The following is an 18668-nucleotide window of genomic DNA, read 5'->3' on the forward strand; positions in this document are numbered from 1 at the left end:
CTTTGTGTGGTGAGAGGTTGTGTCAGTCCAGTCCATTGGCAGAAGGAAGATCCCAAAGTGGACCTCAGACCTGCCCACGCCTCTACAGAGACGTCTGCCTCTGGATAACACATCCATGAGATGATGCCTCTCATTTCTTCCCTCAGACCAGACAACGTGACTTGGGAATGTGGGGCGGGGTGTGGATGAGGGGGTGGGGCTTTCACATCACCTCCAGCCAGTGCTGTACCACTTTGGAGAAACTGTTCAGTTTGTAGCCTTTAGGAAAGCCACGCTGGCCCAAGGGCAGTACGGTGGGAAGGTGCCCTCACCTGGTATCACCCTCCTTCCAGGCTTAGGTAATGGGAGGACTGTTGGGTATGGGCTAAGCCTGGCCCCAGACCCCTCCCTGAATCAAACGCAAAGTCCACAGAACCTTCCGCCCTGTTGCCAGGGCAGGCCAGCAAGTCCACTGGAGATAAGGGCTACACTTTGGACTCTACTCCATGGCCAGAGGACGGCCATAGTGACGAGGATCCCTGGGGCCTACGCCCTTCCTGATGCTAGGCTGGCTCCCTTTCAGGGTAACGGTCTAGGACAGGCAAGAGGGGAAAGGGTGCAACGAAGGGAAGGTTACCTGCCACAAGTCACTTGGTCATTACCTCACCGCCTCCGCGTAGCGGCGCCCAACCTCTCATTTACCCCTCATTACCCTGGCGCCTGGCAGGGGTCTGGCCGGGAAGGGAAGACGCACTGGTGGCCTGCGGGTGGCACTGGTTCCAGCCCCTGACCCCGACCAGGTGACAGATTGCTGACTAGTTCAGGTGCAAAAGAAAGGGAGAAGGCGCACACCGCGAAGTGAGCACTCCTGGTCTGGGGTTGGTGTACCGGAGTCCGGCTCCGTCCGGGTGACCGGGACCGCGACGCTGCACGGCTCCCAGGGAGGGGGAGGTGCCAGCCCGCGTCCCGCCCCTCTGCCTCCACCTTCACCTCCCCTCCCGGCCCCGTGCTGCCTGGTCCCGCGGGCCGCTCGGTCCTAGTCCCCAGGCTGGGACAGTGGGGCTGCCATCGCCAAAGAAGCTGACAACGACCCGGATTCCCACCGGATCCAGCGGGCATCAAGGACAGCGGAAGCCCGGACACCTGCGCTCACAGGTGAGCACTTGAGAGGGCGAGTGCCGGTGGACAGGGACCCGGGGATCTGGGACAGGGTCGCCAGGCCTCAGAAGGGGAGGGAAGGAGGCCGGGAAAGAGGGAGGGAGAAAAACTGGGCCTGGGAAAAGATAGAAAGGGTGGGAGTGGGGAGGGATAGTAAGGGAAGCGGGGGAGGGAAGGGCGGGGGACTGCCCTCAGGGGCTGAACTGTTGCTGCCCCGGGGCGAGAGACGTAATGAGCAATCTCCTCAGCGCAGAAGTCAGTGAAAGTTAGGGGAGAGAAAAGGAGGTGCTCAGGGACCAGCTGATGGGAAAGCAGCCCCTGTATAGTGTGTGTTATTGAGTCCAACTCCCATTAAGGGCCTCTTCTCCTCAGGCCCTGCCTACTGCAAGGGATGGGTCTTCCATCCAGGTCTGGAAAAGAGGGGTGGAGTCCGGCATCTGACTTGCAGCTCCATGGTGGTGTCCTCAGAGGCTGGGAAAGACCGAACTTAGTGGGAGTGCAGCGGGTTGCCTCAACTAGGCTCGTCTCTACAGACCCTGTCTGACAGCTCTCCCGACTTCGCCAGATTGTGCGTGGACGTGGGGGTCCAGGTAAGGGGTGCGCAGACTTCTCAGAAAAGGGACAAGATTTATTGTAGAGCCTCTTGCCTACTGAGTCTCTGTTGCGACTAACAGAAAAGCAGCCATGGATGGCAGCCCAACCAGTAAGGGTGACCGGATGGCTGAACCGTGATAAAACTAGCTGTAACTCATGGAATGGGAACTGTGTGTATTGTTTTTCATTTTCCCCAAACATTATTATTATTATTATTATTATTATTATTATTATTATTATTATTATTATCTTTCCCCCCTACTATTTAAAAACATAAACGTTGCCAAGCACAGTGGAATATGTCTGTGATCACCGTCCTCTAGGAATTGAGCCAGGGGAATGCAGAGTTGGAAGGTAGTCTAACCTGGGTTACACAGTGTGTTCCAGGTCAGCCCGAGCTATATTATGATACCCTCCTGTCTCAAATCAGGAAAGAAAATAAAAGCCGTTCTTAGCCCACAGTCTGTCCCAACACAAGGGACCCTCTTGGCTGTCTCGAGTCAGTTTTACCCCTCCCAGTTCATGGAGTTTGTGCAGTGTTGACAAAGGTAATGCAAGAAAGGAGACACCTAAGTGCGAGAGGACCCGGCTACCTGCGGCTATCTGCAGTGCTAGACGTGTCTGCGACCCTTGCTCCCAGCTGCTCTTGAGGCTACAGCATCCTCTGAGGCTGAAGTGTGGATGTTTCCCACTTGTAAAGCAGATGTTCCTACCCAGCCTGCACCTGGACCTGCCTTCCCACTACTAACCTGTACTTAGCAAGCACCCCTCCTCCCTCAAGTGATCACCACCTGGCCCTCTTCCTCCCCACTCTGGTCTTTCCTTGCTGTCTGACTGGCGGAGACATTCCTTACTAATACAGCCTGGGCTTTCTGTCTTGCAGAAAAGGGGACCCCCCCACCCCTTTCTCCTGGACATTGGAGATATGATCCTCTGGGGGTAACTCAGGAAAGAAACAATGCAAACCTTTGATCCTCCAAATGAGGGCCCCCTCCAAGGCCTGGTTGCTTCCCGAATTGAGACTTATGGGGGCCGTCACCAGACCTCTGCCCAGAGTTCTGCTGGGAATACGTATCCCAGAGGAGGTCCTGCATTGGTGAGTTGGCCTGTGCCCGGAAGGTGACCTGGGTGGGGCAGGAGGGATGACACCAAGGCTTTGAAGTCTGTCCCCTTACAGTTTCACAGGCTGCTCTATTCTTGTCCCTTAACCTCCTCCACTTTCCGGGGTTGCTAGGGTGAGGGAGGGGGCAGTGCCTGGGCCAGGATCCCAGAGCTTCACACCCAGCCCCAGACAACAGAGTGGGAGAGGCAGGGAGCTCAGAAGAGGGATTGGGAAGCATTTCTGAGTTACCATTGCATCGGGGAAAGGCATCTTTCAGTCTCTACTTGAGCTGGGAGGAGTCAGAAGCTCCCTGAGTCAGGGCTGAAGAAGAGCAAAGGTTCAGGGTGCCCCTGTTCTCACAGGGGAGGTGGGGGAGTGGCCTGAACGGTCACCGTCCCGCCCCTGGCTCCACCTGCCCGGCCCACTTCCAAGCCTAGTAGAGGAAAGAGGTGTGGAAGCCAGGGCTTAGGCTGTTTCTGCCCACAGTGCTTCCTTAAGAACAGTTCCTCTTCTAGCTGGGGGTATTCCCTGCCTCCCTAGAGGCTTCCACCCCTGGAGACCGAGACTTGCCCAGGCAGAGGGCAGAAAGGGACACTAGGAAGTATGTGAGGCCATTCAGGCCAAGGCAGACAAAGAATGTGACCAGGCCTGCCTTGGGAGGAGACTTGTGGCTTCAACCTCTAACACAGAAGGGCAGCAACTCCCCGTGGCACAGGATGCTAGCTGCAGGCCCTAGGGAAGAGGCTGAACCTTTGTGGTCTCTCATTCCCACATGTGAGGGAGCCCAGCCGCCCGCCAAGGGACGAACTCAGAGCACAGCACAGATTATCCACTGTTCCTGTGAGTCCGTGGTACAGAAGTCATGTGTGGAGCGGGGCAGAAGCTGGGCAGCCAATGCAGAGCCCAGGCGTGTGTGTGCCTGTGTACCAGCTCTGCAGGAGGCCTCAGCCCCTACCTCCAGGTTCCCTCAGGAGCCAGGCAGGCATGCCCCTGCCCAGCTGAACTTGGCCTCCCTGGCAGCAGCAGCAGTGACTCAAAGCAGCAGCAACTCACACCAAACTGGTTTGATGAGAGCAGTGAGCCAGCCCAACGTGCAGGGGCAAGGGTGACGGACCGAGCCAAGCTCATTCTTTACCACCTCTCTAGTATTTCTGGTACTCCCAGAACATCCTCTGTCTTCTCCTCCCCCAGGACCTTAGTCGCCGACGCCTACAGCACTATGTCCCCTTTGCCAAGGGTTCCGGCCAGACCCGAGGCCTGTCTCCTCAGGAACCAGACCCAGAGAAGAGACATGGAAACTATTTTGGGGTTGGCTCACCTTACTTCCCCAAATTCAAGGTAAGGATTCCCTTGACTCCTGTCCCAGTGCTCACAGTCCCAGCCACGATGGCCTCTGACAGCAAGCACCTTTGAGAAGTCAGACAGGCACAGCTCTCTGCAGAGGCACTCTCCAGAAGAAGCTCTGTGCGTGGCTGATAGGCTAGATCCCATGAGACTGAACTATTAATATTAAATTCCCTGCTTTGGGGGCTGGAGAGATGGCTCGGCAGTTAAGAGTACAGACGTTTCTTCCAGAGGACCTGGGTCCAATTCCCAGCATCAACAGACACAACAGCTCACAACTGTCTGTAACTCCATTTCCAGGGGACATAGACAGACATGTGGGCAAAACACCGGAGCACATAAAATAAAAATAAACTCACAGCTTTTGGAAATAACCAAATACTATGTGATCTGGGGGCACTCTATTCATCCCTACTCTCCTGTAGCATCCTTCATCCCAGCTAGGAGCCCTACCACTTCCTCCCATGTCACAAGAAGGGCAGAGTGGACAGAAGGATTATTTGTCCCCCACATTATTTGACACCAAAACCACTTACAACGAACAATTTTAAAGCATGATGCTTCATAAATATCTCTGTTTTGAGCCAAGGGCGATGATTCACATTTACAGTCTCTGCACACCAGAGGCTGAGGCAGGAGGGTTGAAAGTTCAAGGGTAGCCTAAGCTGCATAGGAAATCCCCACCTAAAACCAAACAAAAAGGTGTCCACTTTATGTTCCGGTGTTACCTGACACCGTGCTTTTTTGTTTTATTTTGTTGTTGGTGGTTTTGTTTTGTTTTGTTTTGTTTTCGAGAGAAGGCTTCTCTGTGTAGCCCTGGCTATCCTGGAACTCACTCTGTAGACCAGGCTAACCTGAAACTCATAGCAGTCCACTTGCCTCGTCCTTGGATTGAAGGCACACAACACCACCACCCAGCAAGACTTTCATAAGTCTCGTCCTGGTCCCTGCTTGAAGGCCCCTCAGTCTGGGGTGTATATATTAGTGGTAGAAGCATGCAGAAGGTCCTGGATTCGATTTACAGCACAACCAAAAACTGAGAGGGTTTTTTTTCTTTCTTTTCTTTTTCTTTCTTTCTTTCTTTCTTTTTAAGTAAAGAAAATCAATTCTTGAAGACCACTCTGAGAAGTCTGATTCTGCCCCTCACCCCTATTCTGAATTAGGAAACTTCTAGTTCTGGTCAGGGAGGTCCCCTCAAACCCCTCTACCTTGGGATCTTTCTGCAAACAAAACTGCAACTTGACTTCCTGGGCAATAACAAACCTAGTTATTGCCCCACCAGGCACACATGTGTGTACGTGCGCGCGAGCGTGCAGCCCTTCCAGAGCCTGGGCACCAGACGTTGAGGACATGACAGGCTAACCATCTTCCCTGCTCTCCCAGGAAGTCTCCAAGGCCCATGAGCTAGAAGTGAGGCTGCATACATTCAGCATGTTTGGGATGCCCCGCCTGCCACCGGAAGATCGGCGACACTGGGAGATAGGAGAGGGGGGTGACAGTGCCCTGACCATGGAAAAGTCCTGGAAGGAGCTGGTGCTAGGACACAAGGTGGGCTTGAAACGGTATACATCCCCACAATGCATCAGACCCTCCTCCACACACACATGCAGGAATTTCACTTCTGTCCTGAGGAAGACAAAGGCCTTGGGATACAGCATGTAGACGGGGAAACCTCCAGAAATCTTGTTCAAATCCCAGCTCCACCACCAAGTAGTGAAATCTTGGTTATGACAGGGAACCTTCCCGAGCCTCACTGGCTTCATATGGAAAATGGTGGTGATGTCTCCTACAAACTAGAGGACTGGCTAAAATGACAAGGTCCTGGGTAAAGGGACCAGAATCCGTGGCGCGGATCTAGCACTTAACAAATGGCACCTGCTCTCATCAGCGTTCCCCAAGTGAACCAGCACTGTCCCCCTCAGGAGATGAATCGCGAGCTTTGCCACCAGCAGGAAGCACTGTGGGAGCTCCTGACCACTGAGCTGATCTACCTGAGAAAGCTGAAGATCATGACTGATGTGAGCCACCTTCAACCCCACCCCCCACCCCAACCTGGGTCCTTAGTGTTATCTCCATCCTCCCAGAGCAGAGGGGCTGGGATGAGGTCTGGGAGGCAGGACCTGCTCAGGAGAGAGGAGACTGGAGATGGCAGTGCTGGGAGGACCCTGAAGGAGGAAGGTCAGGGGCTGAGTCTCTGTCTTCCTCCCTGCCTCTAGCTCCTGGCAGCTGGTCTGCTGAATTTGCAGCGGGTGGGACTCCTGACTGAGGTGAGTAGAAGCATAGAAGGAGGCAGGGTCACGGGGAGCCCTCCAGGCTGCACAGTCTGAATTCCCACAGCCCTGTTTACTGAGACGTCCCTAGTTTCCCTATATTTCCCATTTGCATTAGACCCTCAGCAGGCCACAGGCCCCTAGCTCCCCTGATGCCGTGGGGGCGGGGTGGGACAGAGGGACTCCCTAGGATCTTCCAGGCCATTGTCAGGCTTTTCCCTTCCTTCCCAGCCCTGTCACTCAAGCTAAAAGTCTTCACCTGTCCCTCCCTGACGGTGACAAAAGTCTGTTACAGAGTTCTGCTCACTCCTTCCAGGTGTCAGCTCAGACCCTCTTTGGAAATGTCCCCAAACTGATTAGAACTCACCGGAGATTTTGGGAGGAGGTGTTGCAGCCCATCCTGGAAGACGCTCGTACCTCTGGCCAACCTTTGGACCCTGTCAGCTTACAAAGTGGCTTCCTGACAGTGAGTCTGGGGAGACCCAGAAAGATCAGGATGAGGGCAACCCAAAAGAATCCACAGGGCACACCCCAGCCCAACTCTAAAATACAACCACATCTCCTTCCCTCCATTCCACAAGTGTGACCTGTCCCGGAGGCTCTTTGGTCTTCTAAGGACTCTTATGAAATGAAAATATACCTAGGAGGTGGGGGAGGGGTGCTCTCATCAACTCTACAATTTGTATTTGTGTTCCTTTTTTATTTCTTTATTATTATTATTATTATTATTATTATTATTTTGAAGTTTTTGTTATTGTTTTTATTTGTTTGTTTGTTTGGTTGGTTGGTTTTTTGAGACAGGATTTCCTATGTAGCCCTGGCTATCCTGGAACTCACTCTGTAGACCAGGCTGGCCTCAAATTCACAGAGATCCACCAGCCTCTGCCTGCCTCCTGAATGCCAGGATTAAAGGCATGCACCATCTCCACCTGGTTTTTGTTTTGTCTTGTTTTGTTTTGTTTTAAAGACAATGTTGCCCAGGCTAGCCTCAAATTCAAGCTCTCCCTGCCTTAGCTCTTCAAGTGCTGTAATAACAAATGTGCGTCACTTGGCGGCTATAAAACATTAATGATTTCATTGAGACCCATCAGCAAACAGCTAAGAGCAAGACCTCAGTCTAAAGGGCTAGAGAGGTGGCTCTGTAGTCATGAACACTTGCTGCTCTTGCAGAGGACCTGGGTCTGTTTCCCAGCACCTACTTGGTGGCTCACAACCATCTGTAACTGGTTCAAGGGGACCTGGCCTGACCTCTAAGAGAACCAGGAAGGTACATGGTACACACACACACACACACACACACACACACACACACACACACACAGGTGAAACACGCATACACACAAAATAAAATAAATAAATTTAATAAAATGTCTCTTAAACAATGCTACCTAAGTAAGGAGATCCCGGAGGCATTGAATGTAAGAAAAAGAGCTAGCCTAGGGCTAGCCTTTCTTCCATAGTGTCTCTGGGTCAGGAGGAAACACTGGGATGGGGTGCAAAGCTAGGTCAGGCAGTTTCCTGGGAGCCTTGGCACTCTCTTCCTTCAGAGCAGAGCTTCTGGGCAACTTTCAGGTCATAGAAACAGGAGCCCCACTGTCCCGAAAACAAGTCAGGTTGAATTATTGATGGTGAGAGAGTGAGTCTGGAGGAGCAGGTACAGACAGTACCACAGAGAGAACGAACTCCAGGAGTGACCAGGGTCTGCCTCTCGGGGTGTCAGTTCCTCTCTGGAGGACAGAATGAGTGGTCGAGTTGTGGGAGATGTCTTGGGAGTTGGAAGCTGGCAGAGGCTTCCCTGAGGGACTGTGTGAGGTTCTCTCCTCAGCCTACAGCCACGTTCCACAGCTGGAGTTTATTCACGGCCTCCCCTGCCTAATTTGTTCCTCCAGTTTGGCCAGCGGTTCCAGCCCTATGTCCAGTACTGCCTTCGAGTAAAGCAGACCATGACTTATGCGCGGGAGCAGCAAGACACGAACCCGCTGTTCCGCACCTTCGTGCAGGTGGGGTGCCGTGGAGCACAGGGGCTCCGATGGGGGAGGGTGCAATTTCATAGCCAGGTCATGCCAGGCTTCCGCTGGGTGCAAGGCTGAGTTCCTGGAAGTGCAGGCAGGAAGGGCCCTGTACACTCCTGAGCTCCCCCCCCCTCCCCTGCAGTGGTGTGAAAAACACAAGCGCTCCGGAAGACAGACACTGGGTGACTTGCTCATCAAGCCTCACCAGCGCATCACCAAATACCCACTGCTGCTGCAGGCTGTGCTCAAGAGAAGCCCTGAGCCCCGAGCCCAGCTGGCCCTGGACAACATGGTAGGTATTTAGGTGGGGCCAGGGCCCTTGTGTGGTGGGGGCTGGTGGGTGGGTAAGAAGTGATCTGTAGAGATCCCCGGAGGTCTCATTCCTCATGCAGTGCTGACTGACTAGACCTATTTTAGAGCGCTCTGGCTACCATTGAATGGGGAAGCCGGGCTCAGCTGTACCTCCTTCTGCTTCTCACACCCTAAGATCGTAGCCGTGGAGTCCTTCCTGCAACACATAAATGGGCAGGTCCGACGGGGTGAAGAGCAGGAGAGTTTAATGGCTGTGGCCCAGCGCATAGGACCCTATGAGGCGCTGGAGCCCTCCAGCGAGGAGGTGGAGAAGGTGAGGAAACGGGGTGGGGGGGTGGGGAGAGGGGCTCCGAAAATGCCAGGCTCCAGGGAAAGCAGATGGAGGAGAAGCCTGACAGAGAACAGAAGTACCTGAGTGCCACAGTCCGGTGTGTCCGTTCCTTTCTGTGGGAGGAGCCCAAAGGGTGGATGGGAAGAGTAAAGAGGGAACCCTGGGGTGTCTGCTGTGGCTCCAGGTTCAGAAAGGATGGACCAGTCCCAGCACAAGGGGCCACCGCGGGTTGGGATGGAGAGGCACGCCCGCAGGATGCCCTGATCCCTTTTCTGCTTGCTCTCTGTTGTTCCCTTAGCACCTGCGTCAGTTCTCCACCCTGGATCTGATGACTCCTATAGAAGGGGTTGCCCCTGAGAACACCAGGCAGCTGCTGCTGGAAGGGCCTGTGCGGATGAAGGAAGGGCGAGAAGGGAAGGTGAGGGTACCATGCATAGAGGTGACAGAGGAGAAGACATGTAAGGACACAGGGATGAGAGGCAAACGAGCTGGAAACAGGAATGAGGGAGGTGGCTTGGTGGGTAAGATCGTTTGCTCTTTAGGTATGCGGACCTGGGGATAGAGAGCGATGGCTCAGCAGTTAAGGGCACTTGCTGCTCTTGCAGAAGACCCAGTTTCAGTTCTAAGGACCCACATGGCCACTCACAGTTGTCTGTAACTCCAGCTCAAGGGACTGGCATCTCCAGGCACCGCATACATACATGTGCTACACAGACAGATTCATGAAGGCAAAACATGCATCCACATAAAACAAAATAAACAGGGCTGGAGAGATGGCTCGGCGGTTAAGAGCGCGGACTGCCTTTCGGAGGTCCTGAGTTCAGATCCCAGCAACCACATGGTGGCTCACAACCATCTGTAATGGGATCCAATGCCCTCTTCTGGTGTGTCTGAAGACAGCGACAGTGTACTCACAGATAAATAAAAATAAAAAATAAAACAAATAGCTCCTTCAAAGAAAAAAAATCAAGAAGCCGTAGTTTCCAAACGGGATCCAAACATCAAACAAAACGTGAGAACCTACGTTTGAATCCTCAACACCTTCTTAAGGAACTGAGCCTAGGGGCTAGAGAGACAGCTCAGTAGCTTAGAGTGCTTGCTGGTCTTGCGGAAGTCCAGTGGTCACCACCCATTGTCAGGTGGTTTGTTATTGCCTGTAACTTAGCACCAGAGGAGGATCTAAAACTCTCCTCTGGCTTCCTGGAACACCTTCACTTACATGCACATACTCCCACACAGTCACACACGCTAAATAAAATAAATGGTTTATGATTTTTAAAAATGTTTTTATTGGGGTTGGGGATTTAGCTCAGTGGTAGAGCGCTTGCCTAGCTTCGCTCGGTCCCCAGCTTCCAGAAAGAAAGAAAAGAAAAAAGAAAGAGAGAAAGAAAGAAAAAAAAGAAACATTTTTTTTATTTAATTTAACTTAATTTTTAAAAATGTATGTTGAGTACACTGTAGTTGTCTTCAGACACACCAGAAGAGGGCGCCAGATCCCATTACAGATGGTTGTGAGGCCCCTGTGGTTGCTGAGAATTGAACTCAGGACCTCAGGAAGAACAGTCAGTGCTCTTAACCACTGAGCCACCTCTCCAGCCCCCAAAATAAATGTTTTGTTTTGTTTTTTTAAAAAAGAAAGAAAGCAAAAACTGGGCATGGTTGCTTGCATACGTAGGGCCAGGACTGTTGGGAAGAGACAAGCAAACCGAGAGAGTTCCCTGTCCAGTCCACCTCATCTCAAAGAAATAAAGTAAAAAGTGAGAGTAAGACACTGAGGATCTTGCCCTCTCCCACACATGCACTCACTGGAGTGAAACATCCATACACTCACATATACCTCACACCCACTACACCACACACACACACACACACACACACACACACACGGTAGCACTGGGAGAAAGTGTGGTGGGCTGGGCAGGAGGACATGGCTCTGGTCCTGCCTGAGTGCTAGGTCTTTGTATGACCTTCAGCCCGCTCTGTTCCCTGCTTGGAAATCAAGATATGGAACCAAGTCCACTCTCTCCCAGCTGATTGCTCTGCAGTTCTGACCTTGTCCTTGCGCTCACAGGCAAAGAGAGAGCTGGGATCCCGGAGAAGCCCCTCCCCTGACTCTGCCTGACCCTACCTCTTCCTCCTGCACCCCTACCTGCAGATGGACGTGTACCTGTTCCTCTTCTCGGACGTGCTCCTAGTAACCAAACCTCAACGCAAGGTGGACAAAGCCAAGGTCATCCGTCCTCCTCTCATGCTGGAGAAACTCGTGTGCCGACCACTGCGAGACCCTCGTATGTCTCTTCTCCAGAGGAGGAAGGGTCGGGATTGGGGTCAGATAAGACCCAGACCTTAAAGCAGAGCTTCTTCTCCATGCAGACAGCTTCCTGCTGATCCACCTCACGGAATTCCAGTGTGTCTCCAGTGCCCTCACTGTGCACTGTTCCAGTTCAACGGAGCGGACACAGTGGCTGCAGAAGACCCATCAGGCTCAGGTAGGTGGCAGTCAGGCTTGGAGCAGGGTTAGCATGCACCCCTGGAACTCAGGACTGACATCACAGAGGGGTGAAGGAGGGCAGAGAGGCTGGGCTCAGTGCTGGTGCAGACTTGACCAGCAGCAGGTCGGATGCGCTCCAGAGTCTGAGAAAGCCTGTGGCCATCTACCAAGGCAGCTATTGAGACGACCCAACACCTGGTACACCCTAATGGTTTCCCCACACTGAAATGGTGAATTTCTAAACCTTATCTTCTGTTCAGAGACACCTATGGAGTGCTTTTTCGGGGCAGGCACTAGTGCTAGGTGCCGGGGAATCAGAAAAGAATGAAAACACAATTCCTGACCTCCAGATCTGTAGCTCATTAGAGTCATCAGGATACAAATAACAGAAGCGAGTATACAGAACGGGGCCATGCCTTCTATCCCAGCGGTCTGCTAGAAAAGCCGTGGTGCTGAGGGAGGTTAGGGGGAGAAACCATTGCATCAGAGCAGACAACGAAGCAGGAAGAAGGGAATTCCTATACAACGATCCAGAAAGAGGAAACCGTCATGTGTTGAGAGAGGCCCCGGGCTGGAAGTGTCAAGTCGGCCCCATCTCTCACAGGAACAGGACTGGATCAAGGTCATACAAACACCTAGAGCTCAGTAGGGACCATGTTCTCTTACCCTCCCATTGCACCAGTGTGAGTGTGTGTGTGTGTGTGTGTGTGTGTGTGTGTGTGTGTGTGTGTGTGTTTATTATGTGTGGTATGTGTGTATTATGTTGTGGTGTATGCATGACTGTGTGTGTGAGTATTATGTGAGTGTATGGTTTACACATATAATCCCGTGTATGTATTATATGTGGTATTTGAATATGACTGTGTTGTGTGTGTGGTGTATGTATATAACTGTGTGTGTCCTGTGTGTATGTATTATGTCGTGGTATATGCACATGACTGTATATTATGTGTGTGTATTATGCATATGATTGTGTTGTATTATGTGTGGTGTATGCATCTGACTCTGTGTGTGTATTATGTATGTGGTGTATGCATATGATTGTGTGTGTATTATGTGTGTGGTGTATGTATGTGACTGTGTGTGTAGAATGGAGCAGGATGTTTGCTTGGCATCGCCAGGGTATAAGGGTGGGTGCAGCAGAAGTTGAGTCCAGGAGGTAGTACCACGGGATCCTGCCCGTCTCTAAAGGCCAGGCTAGGAACTTGAACTTTGTCCTGTAGACAAAATGGAGCCGGTGGAGGTTTTAAACAGGGCAGTGATGTAGTCAGACTTAAGGGATAAGAGTAGGAGTTCAAAAAAAAAAAAAAGAGAGAGAGACATCAGTAAAGCTCCATCAGTTACGAACAAGTCAGTGGCTTTAAAAATAATAACAAGAAAACCCAAAAAACAGTAGCAGGGCTAGGGTGTAGCTCAGCAGGAGCGTGCGTGCTTAGCATGCACAAGACTTGGAGTTGATTGAGCCACATTTCCACACAAACGAAACAAAACATCCAGAAACAGAGTCCCTCACAATTTTAAAGGCCACGAGCTCAAACTGGAGGTATTGACAGAAGTGAGCTTCCTGCCCAGGTCCTAAGGGAGCACCTATGTCTCAGCTGCTGATGGCTTCCATGGCCCTTAACTGAGAGCAGCAACTCCCGGCACCCCATCTCTAGCTTTCCTCTCCGCATAGCAGCACCCAGACTTCCCTCTCTTTCTTAGGAAGACGCCAGACGTCCAGTTTAGAATCCACCTGGAATGCATGAGGGAGTCTGTCTGAGATCTTCACCTTGGGTCCTATCACATCTTCAAAGACCCTTTCCCCAAATAAGGTCACATTTATGCTTTCTGGGGATTGGGTTTCAGACCTGGCTTTCTCCAGGCAAACCCACCGTGGGAGCAGAATAGCAAAGATTAGCATTAGAGGCTCCTTGTCTTGCTTGTTGGCAGAGCTGAGGCTCAAACCCAGCATCTCTGCTGTATTGGGAAAGCACTTGACCCCTGCACTACACTCCCAGCCTCAGTTCATTCACTCACTTACTTGTGGGTGGGCACGTGGATGTGCATACCACAAATTTGTATCACCACATCTGTAAACTTCCCTTTACCAAATTCCTCTCAAATTTCTCCCTTTCCTTTGGTTCCCAATCTTTTTTTTTTTCTTTCTTTTTTTTTTTTTCCGGAGCTGGGGACCAAACCCAGGGCCTTGCGCTTGCTAGGCAAGCGCTCTACCACTGAGCTAAATCCCCAACCCCTTTGGTTCCCAATCTTAGAACAAGCCTTCTCCCAAGTTCTCCCTTTGAACTTCTGGGAACCAGTAAAACCTGCTGGTGAGCATATGCAAAATAACAGCTTCTGATAGGCTCTGCAGGTCATTTCTGCTCTAAGTTCTACCAAACTTTCAGTGAGGTTCCCAGCCACTCAAAGCCTGAAACACTGCAATACACACACATGCACGTGCACGAGCACACACACACCCACACACCACCACACACAAGGGTGACAGAATATCTCTTAGTCCCTTCACTGCCCAGGGCTGAAAGTTTTTCTTCTTCCCATTGCAGAAATGTTAGTGAGGCTGCTTCCTTGAGGGCTTACAGAGGTGGCTTAGCTTTAACAGAAAATGAGCTTGCAGTGGGGGTGGGGAGGCTTCGTGGCTGGGAGGAGGGAAAGGAACTACATCTGAGGGGAACAGGAACCCTCAAATGTAAAGGCCAAGAGATGAAAGTGAGGCCAATTAAACTAAAGCAAGATTTAGAGGACAGGCCACAGCCCACCCTGTGTTCTTGGCAAACTTTCTAAGCGTCTGGGAAGGTACCGTGATAGCTAGCAAGCCAGTGGCTTGGCATGAGGCCGTGTGCTTCGTGGGTGTTTCTACAGGTGTGTTTCATTGTGACACAAGGGAGAGGGTGCTCCTATAATCTCAGCACACAAAGCTGAGGCAGGAGAATTGTGAGTTCAGGGCTAGCCTGGGCTATATAGCAAGTTCTGGATCTGAGCTGCATCGAAAGACCCAGTCTCAGAAAAATGAAGAAGAGAAAGGAGGAGAAAGAAAGAAGAGAGAAGAGGAAAGAGAAGAGGAGGAGGAGGAGGGCAGAGCTGGAAGGCGGCTTTGGTGTTGGTGGCTGAGAGGCGAAGAGCTCCTTCTAAAGATCTCTTGTCACACCACGCTACTGGGGAGACAGTGGGTGGATGTGGTAATCCCAGTGAAGTGCAGAGAGAGGAGGCATTCTCTCTTGGGGATTCTCCACAGGAATCTTGCTGGGGAACCCTCCCTCCCTTCTTTCTTCAGCTTTGTGGGGGAGGGGGCGCTCCTATAATCTCAGCTACGCTCTAGCTCCTTCTTTCCCACACCATTCACCACGGCTCTCCTCTTGCTGTAGCCAGGAAGATCTCCCCGCCCGCCCAACACCCCCAGGGGGATTCCCCAACCCCTGCCTTTCCTGGGGAGGGGCAAGGGCAAGCTTAGTGAAGACAGGTCAGCAGATGTCCTTTAACTAAGACTTCCTCTTCTCACCCTCCCCCTTCACACCAACCCTATCCTCAGCACCCATCACAAACTGAACTTGGGCATGTGGGGCAAAGGGCATGGCTTCTCCTCATAACAGGCCGTGCAGCTCCACCACTGTTCTTCTGTTCCTACCCTTCCCTACCTCACGCTGAGTAGAAAGATGAAGCCTGGGGAAGAGGGAGGAGACACAGGAACCGGCCCAGAGTACCAGCTTCCTGCTCTCAGCCTCTGCTCTGGTTCAGTGACTGGGAAGCCAGGGAAAGGAGAGCTGTCAGGACTGTCCCCTTGATATCACTTTCCTATGCCTGCCCAACCCTCCTCCAACATGTCTCACCCTGACCCTCCACCCCCACCCCACCCTGCCCTCACCCTCATCTCCGACCAAAGCTTTGGAGACACCCAGGAGCCCCAGAGCTGCTGCCTCACACTCTCCACACTTCTGAGAAAGTACAAACATGGAGCTAGGAGGCTGACTTAGCATCAGTCAGAAGAGAGCATTGTATGGGGTTAGGGGACACTTGAGGTCCCTGCTCTATGTCAGATGCAGCACCTTAGCTGCCACTGAGGTGGGGATGCCTGAGGGAGGAGATAAAAGACCCCAACTACAGTCCTTTCTTTCTTTCCTTCTTTTCTTTCTTTCTTATTTCTTTTTAAAAAAAGATTTATTTATTATGTATACAGTGTTATGCTTACATGTATGACTCTCCACCAGGAGAGGGCACCAGATCTCATTACAGATGGTCATGAGGCACCATGCGGTTGCTGGGATTTGAACTCAGGACCTTGGGAAAAGCAGCCAGAGCGCTTAACCTCTCCACCATCTCTCCAGCCCCTCTTTTTTCTTTTTGAGATAGGGTCTCACTGTATAAGTTCTGATAGGTCTTGGACTCTCCATGTGGACTGGGCTGGCCTCAAACTCAGAGATCAGACTGCCTCAAGTGGACACAGCTATGAATATTGGTGTCCATTCTGCGCACAGCAGCTGCTTCTATGTTCCTTCATGCCAAGCCTCCTCTTACCACCCACCTTGTGCCTCCTCAGACTTTGCTGTCTCCCCCAACATTAACCTCCTGTTACCACAAAGCCCTTCAAGGCTGCCAAAAAGCTTGCAGTCACTGAGCTAAGACTTACAGAGTGTACACTCACTCGGCTTTCCTCTCCACCAGAGCATCCTTGGCAAGTAGCCACATCTACGTCTAGTCTTTGCATCTGTGAGGTGAGCTCATGGCCACACTCTCCGTGCTGGAGGGTGATGGTGTGTGACAAAGCACCCCGTGTGTATGGAGGTCCTTTGCAAGACATCTGTCGGCTGTCACTGCTTTACTCTGTGTGAAAACTCAGAAGGGACACAGACATGTGTCCTCTTGACTCCCGTCTTGGGGCAGCTTTCCTTTCTCACCAGTCTAAGGGACAGGAGAGTCCTCAGCCTAGGACAAGCATGGCCCCTGCTCCTCCCTCCTTCAGGATGAACACCAAAGTGATGAGAGAGCAATGTGCCCAAAAGAGTGACCTGAGGACCAGTATGGTCCAGAGCCCTTGCAGTACCATCCTCTCAGAACGGGAGAGATTCCTAAGAGGAGCATCGGAGGGCTTCCCTGGAGGCGTGGGGAGCAGGGGCATGAGAGCAGAAGGAAGGGGCACCAGCTCTGCAGCTTGGTGCCACCATATCTTGTCACCATTGTGCTCCCTTCCTGTAAGAAGGACTCCTACGGTGGTTTCCTTTCTCAGTAGGAAAAGAAATGTAAACACCGTGCCTCAGAGGAGAGTTAGGAGAGTCGAGGATATCATAGGTAAAGCCCTTAGCACAGTGTCCAGCAGACAGCAAATACTCTATAAATGACAGCTCCTAATCAAAGTCCCTCCCCAGGCCACACTGCAGAAGCTGAAGGCCGAGGAGTATGTTCAACAGAAGAGGGGGCTGCTGGCTCTCTATCGAGACCAGGGCAGGGAGTCTCCCAGCCCCAGGCCCTCCACACCTTCCCCAGAGGACTCTCAGAGCAGTGCCGAGGGGAGGTAAGACTGAGTTCACCATCCAAAGAGGGGAACACGAGGTGGGGAGGAGGGAGGTGACATTTATGAGGCTAAGAAGAAGGGTGAGTAGAGAGCCTTGGGGGACTTGGTGTAAGAACAAAAACATGAACTGCAGCCAGGAGTGGAACAGGATGGTAGTTACCACACGAAGGGGTCGGTGGCATAGGGTGGGCACAGGGCAAAGGAAACAGAAACATGGCGTGCGAGCTCCCTGTGGTAAGCAGGCTCCAGAGTAAAGGGAGATCAGGATTCTCAGAATAGCAGTTTCCAGAACACAGCAAGCTCCAACCCCCATAGTGTAAGAGGTTCATTCAGGATGATACAGCTGCTTAGCAACAGGCTTTTAGAGGAAAGGACCCACCCTCGGACCCACTCAGCAAACCTGAGACAAGCTGCTGGAGACGAGGTCTGAACCAGGTGCTGTGGACAGAGCAGCTCAGAAGCAACCTAAGCTCTTACTCGTTTTCCAGGCGAATAACTCAGGCTGACCGAGTTTCTCACGGCCGTTCCTCCCAGGCAACCACTCCTCCCAGCTTACCTCAAAGTCTTTTTCTTTTTCAAATATGACTCTACACAGGGACTGTACTACTCTCCGTGTCGCTTCAGTTATAGTATAGGCGCTGTAGAAAGGGAGTACCCAAGGTCTTTTCTAGAGCGCACTGCTAACCAGTGAGGTGGGAAAAGCCAATCGCTGTCATGTACAGAGGCAGGACAGTAAGTTTGGAGGAAGAGACGTTTCTGAATGGAGCAATAGGAGACGTTTCCCAGCCTTGAATTTATTTGATCCTCAGCGTCTGAGTCTGACTCTCTGCTCTTAACTGTAGGGCTTTGGAGTTCACTGTAATCCCCCGCCTGGTAGTGACTGAAGATACAGATGAAGACACGCCCTCCGTGACCGATGATACCTCAGACTCTGGCTATGGCACCTTAATTCCAAGCTCTCCAAAGGACTCTCAATCCCCCCTTAACAGGCTTCGGAGCAAGGCTCTTCGTAGGGACCCTCGCCTCACCTTCTCCACCCTGGAACTCAGAGACGTTCCCTTGCGCCCCCAGCCTCCTGACCCCCAAGCTCTCCAACGACGAAGTGCCCCAGAGATGCCAGAAGGGATCCTAAGAGGAGGCAGTCTACCCAGGAGAGCCCCACCAACCTGGTCCGAGGAGGAAGATGAGACCTTGACACCAGGGAATGTGGTGGTAGAAACCCTAAGCAGGGCACAACGTCGGAGTCCGCTCCCCCACTCTCCCGCCCATACTGACTCTGCTGGGGAAAGCCCCTGGGAGTCCTCAGATGAAGATGAGGGGCCTCTATCCCCTGGACTCCGCCCCCGCTCCTTGCGGGCTGAGGACATGCTCAGGGAGATCAGGGAGGAGCTGGCCAGCCAAAGGATCGAGGGAGCCTTGGAACCGGAACCAGGAAATGGCAAGCCCCGGAGGCTGACTAGAGCCCAGCTGCAGAGAATGAGGGGCCACCACGTCATACAGCTGGACACGCCCATGTCTACATCGTAAGTGCAGAAACTATTAAGGGTCAGAAGGGCAGTATGGAGGGGC

The 18668-nt window shown here is 52.2% G+C and overlaps 1 protein-coding gene across 1 annotated transcript; it reads left to right on the forward strand.

Moving 5' to 3' along the window:
- Positions 1 to 2576: 2576 nt before the first annotated feature.
- Positions 2577 to 18626, forward strand: Plekhg6 (pleckstrin homology and RhoGEF domain containing G6). Its single transcript, XM_032905627.1, has 14 exons — positions 2577 to 2827; positions 4025 to 4171; positions 5561 to 5725; positions 6100 to 6195; positions 6394 to 6444; positions 6764 to 6913; positions 8337 to 8447; positions 8602 to 8751; positions 8947 to 9084; positions 9401 to 9520; positions 11258 to 11390; positions 11476 to 11591; positions 16954 to 17099; positions 17942 to 18626. Exons 1-14 carry the CDS (start codon positions 2690 to 2692, stop codon positions 18624 to 18626), a joined length of 2346 nt encoding a protein of 781 aa, XP_032761518.1. The 5' UTR covers positions 2577 to 2689.
- Positions 18627 to 18668: the final 42 nt, after the last annotated feature.

The sequence above is a fragment of the Rattus rattus genome, chromosome 6, assembly GCF_011064425.1.
Source record: "Rattus rattus isolate New Zealand chromosome 6, Rrattus_CSIRO_v1, whole genome shotgun sequence".
NCBI classification, from domain to species: Eukaryota; Metazoa; Chordata; class Mammalia; order Rodentia; family Muridae; genus Rattus; species Rattus rattus.